General features: G+C 46.9%; 1 protein-coding gene across 1 annotated transcript; it reads right to left on the bottom strand.

Annotated features, from left to right (window-relative positions):
• Nucleotides 1-511: 511 nt before the first annotated feature.
• Nucleotides 512-4,761, bottom strand: sp4 (sp4 transcription factor). The gene is made up of 7 exons (XM_015955879.3): nt 4,584-4,761; nt 4,274-4,344; nt 3,232-3,564; nt 1,953-3,150; nt 1,674-1,872; nt 1,137-1,336; nt 512-1,012 (listed from the first exon to the last, which is right to left on the bottom strand). The coding sequence occupies exons 1-7, from the start codon at nt 4,588-4,590 to the stop codon at nt 756-758; spliced, it is 2,265 nt and encodes a 754-aa protein (XP_015811365.3). The 5' UTR covers nt 4,591-4,761; the 3' UTR covers nt 512-755.
• Between the last annotated feature and the right edge of the window lie 4,904 nt (nt 4,762-9,665).

Below are 9,665 nucleotides of genomic sequence, written 5' to 3'. Positions count from 1 at the left end.
TAGCTTTATTTGTTGACTAATCAAACAAATCAACACCTGAATCTGATCTGAGGACTGAACCTCAACCATAAATAAAACATTAGGTAGCTCCTCTGAGGGACAGCGTGTGAATGACAAACACACACTCATTCATGCGGGTCACACACACACACACACACACACACGCTGTCCCAGCTGCTCCACAGCCCCTCTGTACCATGATTGACCTCAGCACTGTCTGACAGGTATGAAAAACAACTTTCTTTGTGCATAGAGTTTGATTCTGTTAAGAAAACTGCTTCTCGTCGTCGAAGGGTTTCCGATTCACCGGCTCTCTGGTCTTGTGCTTATCTAACATTCCTTTCTCCGCTGCACGTGGAATTTCCTAAACCGACTTTATAAATGCCAAATAATATTTTCATACAGTCTAAATTCATGATGCTTGTTAGTTTCCTCCTCATCTGTAGGTTTTCAGTCTCCTCGGCTGTGGCTCAGCGGGTGGAGCAGTCGCCTGGCAGCTGGAAGGTTGGCGGTTCAGTTCCTGCTTCCCCATCACCCGTTGACGTGCCTTTGGGCGAGACGCTGAACCTCGTGTAGCCTCTGATTTCCGTGTGTGTGGCCTGTAGTGTGAAGTGGTCCGACGCTCTATAAATGCCTTCCTTGGAGTCTTTCAGGAACGAACAATTAAAAAAATGTATGTGAATGAATAAAAATAAAATTAACCCTTGCAGTTCTCGCTAAACCTCCCAAAAACAGGAAGCTGGCCTTTGATTGGCTTATTCAAACTCCTCCTCTTCACCTTCCTCCAGGTGATTGGAGGTGGCGGGGTCGGAGTCCCGCGTGAGGGTTCCCATGGAGACGATCTGAGGGGAGTCCGACAGACCTTCGGGGACCTCTCCCTCTATGTCGTCTGAGGTGATGATCGCCACGGCAGCGCCGCTCTTCTTGTTCTGATGAGTCTTGATGTGTTTTGAGAGGTGGTCGCTGCGCATGAAGCGCTTGGAGCATTCGGGACACTCAAAGCGCTTTTCTCCTGGGGGGCCAAACACAAACATAAAGCTTGTTTTTTTTTTTAGAAACAATCTTGAGCAGCCTTGTTGTTTTCATCAGAAACAAACGGTCCTCTTTAATGATCGCATGTGTGTTGTTTGTCCTACCCGTGTGTGTTCTCCGGTGTCTCTGCAGCTCGTCGCTCCGGGTGAACCTCTTCCCGCAGAAGATCCAGTTACAGATGAACGGCCTCTCGCCGGTGTGCCAGCGCAGGTGGGCCCTCAGGTGGGAGGTCTTACCGTACACCTTCCCGCAGCCCTCCATGTGGCAGACGTGTTGCTTTTTCTTTGTGGGGTCTCCGCTGTTCCTGAAACAACAGTCGCTGGTTAGGAGGAAGCTGGAGGACGGCACCCCACACAAAAGCTTCTTCTCACACTTCTTATTCTTTTAGAATAAACAAGGACTCTGTAGTTTACATGACACACGTCCTTTTGGATGACAGAAGAAGAAAACTGCTCTGTAGAACGGCATATTAAGTTAAAAATGGGGGACATTTTTGCTTCAGATTACAGCTGACAGAAAAATAATATAAAACCACTCTGGTGTCTAAAATACAATCTCCTTTCCAAAGGTTGCATCAAACGACATTTTTCCACGTTTATTTCCTTTCAAATAACAAAATCAGATGGTAAAACTTTATCTACTTTCCCTCGCCGTCCCTGCAGTTTGGACAGGAGCAGGCGACGCGTCTCAGCCTCTTGCCGGGCGGGCCCTCTTGGTCTGAAGAACTCTGAACGGAGCCCAGCTGGTCCGGACTCATGGCTGAACTTGAAGCCATGTTGCCGACAGTCACGGTCAAAGGAGAGGACTGAACCTTGACCCCATCCTGACCCTGTGGTTGACCTAGAGATGAATAAAAAAAAAGATGATGACAGTGACAGTAACAGCTGTCAGCTATAATCTGACAGATTCTTTGTTCTCACCCTGCAGACCAGTGATGGTGAGAGGTACACCCTGCACCTGGACTCCAGCTGTGCCCAGTCCTGCGATGCTGACTGTCTGCACACCTGAGCCTGGGTTGATCTGGGCTGTGCTCAGTGTTAATGGGGCTCCACCGAGGGAAACCAGCCCTCCACCACCGACTGCCGTCCCACCAGCCACCGGGGCCAGAGTCAGCTGCTGTGGCACAGCTGTACCCAGGCCACCCTGCAGGGACACTCCTCCGGGAAGTTGCAGCGTCTGCCAGGTGATCTGCCCTGAAGTTGACAGGGTCGGAGCACGAATGAGAACCTGGGCTGGATTCTGGAAAGCCTGGATGGGCTGCAGGGTTTGTCCCGGAGCCAGCTGGAGGGTCTGAATGTGTTGAGGTTGCTGCTGTCCCTGTATCTGACCCTGACTCTGAGCCTGAGGCTGCAGCTGGATCTGCTGCACCAGCTGGTGTCCCACCTGGCCAACAATCACCTGCTGGATGGCTCCTTGTGTTTCTGACTGGTTCTGGAGTCCGTTGGCTTGGTTCTGGCTTTGAGAGTCAGCTTCGCTGCTCTGCACTTTGGTTTCAACTGATGCGTCCTCGGGTCCAGCAGAAACCACCTGACTCCCATCAGGAACGCCGTCACCTTCGGTTGGAGTTGGTGCGGATCCAGCTGCAGCAGGAGCTCCACCAGACATGGCTGTTGTCACCATCTGGCTTCCATTAGCAACAGAGAAGGTGCCATCTGCTGATTGGATGAGCTGCACAGCCCCGCCCCCTCCAACATTATTGATCACGGGCAAAGCCAGGGTCATGCCACCAAGGTTTATGGGGACCGTGGTCATAACAGGAGTCTGGGAGCCTTGCAGCGTCTGCAGCTGAAGTGGGAAAGACTGTGCAGGACGTATCTGGAGTGGGACCGTCTGATTGGCTGTGCTTGGTAGGATAGCCTGCTGGTTGGCCGGGTGGATGATAGCCTGGGTTTGGCCTGAGTTTGGGGTCTGGATGAGCTGAACCTGCTCAGGTAGAGACCCGATAGAAGCCGGCTGGGGGCTGATATGGATCTGCTGTCCATCTGCAGTTTGCAGGTGAGGGATGACCTGATACTGGACTCCGCCTCCAGCACTGGGCAGGTTCTGAACCTGAATGATCTGGAACTGCTGCTGCGGCTGACTGGTTGCTACGCTGTTCGTCCCACCTGCTGCCTTCACCTGCAAAACAGAAACAGTTTAGCAAACAGAAAAAAAAACAAAGATTTTCCCAAAATCAACAGATTTCTGAAATCCACTCACCTTGCGCCCCGCAGGTGAGCTGTCGTTGACCAGCGTGGTGGCCACTGTCACAGCAACAGGTTGACTCGTGTTCTCCTTGGCCATCGCTGGAGCTGCCGTGATGACCTGCCAGCTGTTACCTGCGAACTGAGCTGGGACCAGTTCCAGTTGCTGGGGCACCAGGGCCTGACCCCCAGCTGCGTCCACCACTATCTGACCTGCTTGTAGTTGGATCTGACCAGCCTGGACCTGGATCTGCTGGGCTCCTGCCTGGGCCCCTTCTGCTCCCCCCTGCCCTCCGATCTTACTGCAGGTGGCTGCGAGCAGAGCCAGCGGTGAGGGCTGAGAGGAATCCTGGAGGAAACGGAAAGAGGGAGGAGGCGTGATGGAGAGGAGTTCCAAGATGAGAAGCACAGACAACAAGAAGCAATAAGAACGAAACGAACAAAGATGAAACAAAGGTCACGCTATCGATTATAGATGAGAAAAAAGACAGAGTTATCGAGGGGTAGAGCAAAAGGAAACGGTGAGCTTAGAGACAGAGCTGTCAGTGGAAGTGGGCGGTATTACAGGAAGCGAGTGGGTGGGCGTGTGAGAACCACATTTCTCTTTTCTCAGAACACTGGAAAAAAATGCTGCCTTCTCTGCTTCTTTGTAAAAGAACTAGGTCGCAGGCGAATTCAGAAGCTGCACCTCTGACACTCAAAAAAGACCCAAACAACCATGAGAGCATGAGGAAAACCAACAGAGCCTCTAACGTTCGCCAGCAACCAAAGGTGTGCGTCAGTACGACCGCTGTGGCTAAATAATGTTTATATAACCTCTACTCAGTCTTTAAAAACGACTTTCACACAGAAGATCTTCATTCAAACACACGATTCCAAAGTACAGCTGCTGGAGTGTGAAAGCTTATTCATGAGGCACAGAAGCAGGAAGTGAAATCCACCAGAGAAACGCCCCCAGAGGTGTCTGGCTGGTTGAAAAAGGGGGGGTGGGGGGTTGCATTTTTGGCCTACAGGCAAGTCAGAAACTAATGAACTACAATAAACTTTCACGGCTTTACCTGTGATCCAGAACTTTTAGCCCGTTTAGATGCTTTCCCTCCTTCAGTTCCAGCTGATTCCTTCTTTGAGTCTGTGGAAAGAAAGTATAATTCCAGAACAGTAATTCTGTCATTCCAGGATTTCTGGAATGATTCTACCAAGTCAGAAGCAGGTAAATCTGATGTGGACTAAAAGGAGGTTTAACACAACAAAGGTGATCAATAAAGAGCAGAGACAGCATAACCTCATCAGTACCAAAGGGGCATGCAGCCTCCTATCTATCTGTCAGACGGAGAGAGGGGTGGAGACGGAGAGGGGGAGGGTACCTACCGCTCATAACGCATTAATATACCGGGAGGGAGAGGGTGTAGTTCGCGGTGGAAGGCCGGCCGGGTACAGAGGCGGAGGACGGCCTATACGTTCAGCTCTGGGCCGTAGCGGATCTGCCCGTTTGACGAAACCACCCACCAGCCAGGAAGGGCGGTGCCAAGCGCGTTTACACTCGACCTGCCTGAAAAATAACGGAGACAACGGGGAGTGCGGTGATCGTCCCCGCTCCCACGGACGCCTCGTAGCTCGTTCCTGCGTCCCTTTTCCCGAGCAGGCAGTCCATAAAAGAGCTAATTTGTGCTTGTCAGAGTGATATCTTCGGAGGAGTTGGCAGTGTGTGACCATGGAGGCCCACCCACTTCCATTTAAGCATCAGGACAACACCCTCCTCGCTGCTGCTGCCTGTCACCGCCGCTGCTCCCCCCGACACACGACACCGGGACGCCTCGTCGCCGTCCGTGGCGCATCGAACACCGGCAGTCCCTGCTGTTTGTATTTGTAGCGAATTCCCTTTAATTCGAGCTGAATTGATTTTTTAGGGGTTATTCGGGCTTTTGTGGGCGGACGCGCTCCTCCCACTTATTCAGATTGGACGAGCAGGCTCGGCGTGCGAGGGTCCAGATGGGAGTTGTATTTTGACGAAGCCTCGCCTTCTCGAACATGCGAAGGCGGCCGGAACTACAACTCCCATGATTCTCTAGCGGCTGTTACGTAGAGTGAAGGGGAAAGGCGGAGCCTGCTGTGTGATGGGGGTTGGGCGAATGGGAAAGAAGAGGCGCGTGCGAGAGGAAAGGAGAGGAAACATAAACATGAATGAAGCAGAGACATTTTAGTCAAAGAACCACATTACAGACAATATTAGGTTCGCCTTTGTCCGGAAAACAGCTTTTCATATACATACTGGATAAAAACCATGGATAAAAACAACACTTAATACAAAAATTAATAATTCATCCATCAAGTTCAACAGGAAACGAACAATTCTGCCTTTAACTAAAAATTAACCACAAAGTTAACAATGTAATGTTTATTTTTCTAATTAATAAAAAATAATATAGGCTATAGTTCAACATCAGAGCAGAAAAACGCACACATATTTAGGGTTCAAATGTCAAATAATCTGTTGTTGTTAATCAAATTTCTTTACAGCATATTATGCATATACCTGAAGCTTTGCATCAGCAAAGTATATCTTATTTATATATATTATTTGAACAACTATGAAAAAACTCATTTAGCATGCACTGATATTTATCTTTTTGGACTGAAATATTATTAGTTTACTGCAATGGACTGGCACTCTGTCCAGGGTGTACCCCGCCTAATTGCCCGTTGACCGCTGGATATATGCACCAACCCCCCGCGACCCTATGTGGACAAGTGGGTTCAGAAAATGGATGGATATTATCAGTTTAAACATTTGCAATGTTTCTGTAATTTATAATTTCTTTTTGCAAATTACTTGATTAAAGGTGTGGAACACTGAAAAAAACGTTTATTTCATTATTTTTAATTATAATCTGTCACTCTGATATTTTCCTGCAGACTCACCATGAAAACAGTCTTCACCTATCTCCTGTGTTAGCTTCTGATAGAAAATAGACAGTGAAATGCTAGGATTTGAAAATCTTCACATTGTGATATTACACTGTGAATTTGCGATTATGGACTCGCTCATCTTGGCTCATGTCTGCCCACAGGAAGGCTTTTTAAAAACATTTGTGCCGAGAGGAGAGAGAGAGAGAGCGAAGGGTGTCTTGATGATTCAATTCAATTCAAAGATACTTTATTAATCCCAGAGGGAAAATAGAGTTTCAGTACACACAATTCTGAGATAGACATACATACATAGGCTTAGACACATGACAAGAATTGGTGACTGTGGTCATTCGAAACCCGAGTCGCGCTACCTTAATAGAGATCAGAGGGTTTACATGAGGATTGGGTCAGGTGGAGGAAAAAAAAGGCACTTCAGAGTTACCCTCCACAGGGAGGGCAGCTTTGCTATGCAAAAAAAAAAAACACCTCAGACAGAAATGCAACAGACTTCAGACATTACACAACATAAGGGTCCACTATGGGGAGGTAGGGTTGGGGACTATCCTCACATCAGTGCATGCAGCCGCGATAGGCAACACTCGTCACCTCCGTCTGGACAGGGGAAGGAGGTATTTGGGTTAGAGAGCAGAGTGACTCCTGGAAACGATTCAGCGGCCTTCACCGATCGCAGTCCCGCCCAGGCTGGGGTAGGGAGACAGAGTTACCATGGCGATGGCAGCATTCCACATTTCTTCTGAGGGGGGTAATCTCTTCAGCCTCACAGGCTCAAGGGTACCAGATTCAGATAAGAACTTGTTTTGGGGCCAGACAGAGATGATTTCCTCTCTGTCTTAAAGTTCTGTTGATCTCCAACCCCTCTGAATCCATTAATGGCGTAAATTAATCTATCCCAATCCGTGCTCTATCCTTGATGGCATCAACCTTCTTTGCCTGAGTCTGAATCTCAGCCAAAGTTCCAAGCTTACGACTCATCTCGACAATTATATGAGTTTGTGCGTTCACAGCGTGGTGTAATCCATCCCTGAGCTCCGGGATTGAGCCAGTATTCCTCGACAGCTCATTAATTTTCCGGCAAGCCAGGTAACCGCTCAGGCCAAACAGCACAAAACTTGACACCGACACCGCAAATATCCAGACGTCTTCAGAATCCTCTACAGACAGTTGAGAGAGGCAGATCAGGTTCCACTGTTTCCAGGAGTCCATGATATGCCCAGCTGGCTCTGTCCCAGAGGGGCAACCGGGAGCCCCTTCTCCCGTTCTCATTGTTGCAAAAATTTTGTCAATCACATTGAGAGACCAACTGACCAGGTCCATTATAATAATTTCCAGTTTCCAGAAAAAATGCAGAAGCGCTGTACACCCAAAGACAGACAAAGAGCCTTGGGATAAGATAGGGAGGAGAGGAGGAAAAGAAGCGTCTGAACTTTCCAAGAGCCGGAAGAAGATAGTGACTTTGCAACATGGCTGAATGCATTTTAGTAGCCAATCAGAAGCAAGATGTCTATATCATAAGGAGTATTCCTGCTGTTTTCAGCCCACCTCTGCACCAGCAAACCTATGCATCTGAGAAAAGGAGCATAGTTAGTTTTTTTCTTAAATGATTGATTTACCCTAGAGAACACTGCAAATGCATTGAGTAAACGAGTAAACCACACCCTTAAGTACACAAAACGTAAACTGTGTTCTTTTTTTTACTTAGTTACTATTACTTTGAATGCAGACAAAATGTTTGCAACAAAAATGTTTCAGCTTATAATTTTATTGTCTGCAACATGCATTTGAGGTTAGAGGGCTCCTTGGTTTTTAGACCAGAAGTGACCTGAGTGACAAGTCCTGAGTGACAAGTCCTGAGTGACAAGTCTAATTTGTGGTTTTATCTGTTGGAACACATAGTAAAAATGCATTTCACTGTTTTAACCAAAGTTTTTTATAACCACTGTCAGATGGTTAATTTCTTTTTGGGTGGGGCACATTTATGCCTTCTGTTTTCAGATGCACTAACCACATATCACTACCAGGGGATGCCAAATGACCATTCTTATGATAGAATCCAGTTTTCTACATCAACACCCAATCATGCTAAATAAAAAGGCTAAATACACATATTAAGTATAACACAGTAGAAACTGTTCAATATGATCCCATCCACAGAAGCAGCCGTTCAAATTAAAGCCCAGACTCTCCTGTCGACAACAATAAAGTACTATTACTCTACCTGCAAAACCCATGAAGCAATGCAACAGCAAAGCTAATTTCATGAAGTCAAAAGCGTAAATTCAGTCTTACTTTTGCTGGTCTATGGTCATAATCCATTTTATAGTGAAAACAAAACACTCTGCCTAATCCAATGTTCCAACATCACCCTGAGCTGATTCCTAACTGTTTTAGGGGCTTTTTTTACCTGCTGAAAAGTGTTTACAATTCTTCTAAGTCACATTCCATCATTTTCCGGTTCTTTATAATGAAAAAACTCCATGAGGTGTACCCAGCTGCTCTAAAAAAGACCACACAGTGAGACAAAATAATAAATAAAAAAGAATGGTGAACTGTGGAGAGTTTGAGGTTCTGGGTGAACCTCCTGAGCTGAGACCACACCTGGTTTCGGTCCCAAACCTCTGCGACCAAAGGCTCTCCTATTCTTTGTATTGGAGGGGGATCTAGCGTGCATGCACCAGTTTTAAAACATTTTTAAACTACATTTAAATGCAGATTATATACAGCACTTATAGTCTGTAAATCTTCTTCCTGTGAGACTGCTGGGGCGGCGCCATCACGCCGCCTATAGACAAGCCGCCACTACTCACTAGTCTCACTAATGCTAAGATTCAAATAGTGTGATCAAAAGATGTTCAGCACTAGTGTCACACTTCTATTCATTGTTTTTACCTCATGTGAAAACTAATAATGTCAGCACTTGAAGATCTTAACTTTATGAATTTTAAAATTATGAAAATGAGGTTTTCATTTCACTGCACTTCATAAAAGTATTATGTTTCCTTACTGAAAACACTCACTCGCTCACTCGCTGACATGCTTCACTCTTACTAGGGTCTCAGGCAGCTGGTGTCTAACTCCAACATTCATCAGGTGAGAGAAACCCTGAACAGGTTTTTAGTCCATCACAGGTGCATGCAGACAAACAACAATTCAAACTCACTAACACCCAGCAACAATTTGGAGTCTCCAGTTAACACAACATACATGATTTTGGTCTGTGGGAGAAAACAGGAGCACCAGGAGAAAATCCACACATGCATGGCAACAGTGCCAGAATGCAGTCTTGATGTAAACCATTAATGTAAATGACGTATACAGTATTTCTACTGATAAAGGCCTGTTAGACTTCAAGGTTTCATCTCTTCCTATGTGTTGTCTCTGTGAAACTACAACCAGAGAGAGAGAGAGAGAGAGAGAGAGAGAGAGAGAGAGAGAGAGAGAGAGAGAGAGAGAGAGAGAGAGAGAGAGAGAGAGAGAGAGAGAGAGAGAGAGAGAGAGCGCACCTGGTGTGGCCCTGAAACACAC

This window comes from Nothobranchius furzeri, chromosome 11 (genome assembly GCF_043380555.1).
Source record: "Nothobranchius furzeri strain GRZ-AD chromosome 11, NfurGRZ-RIMD1, whole genome shotgun sequence".
In the NCBI taxonomy this organism is placed as follows: Eukaryota; Metazoa; Chordata; class Actinopteri; order Cyprinodontiformes; family Nothobranchiidae; genus Nothobranchius; species Nothobranchius furzeri.
This window is presented reverse-complemented; position numbering and strand designations above follow the sequence as displayed.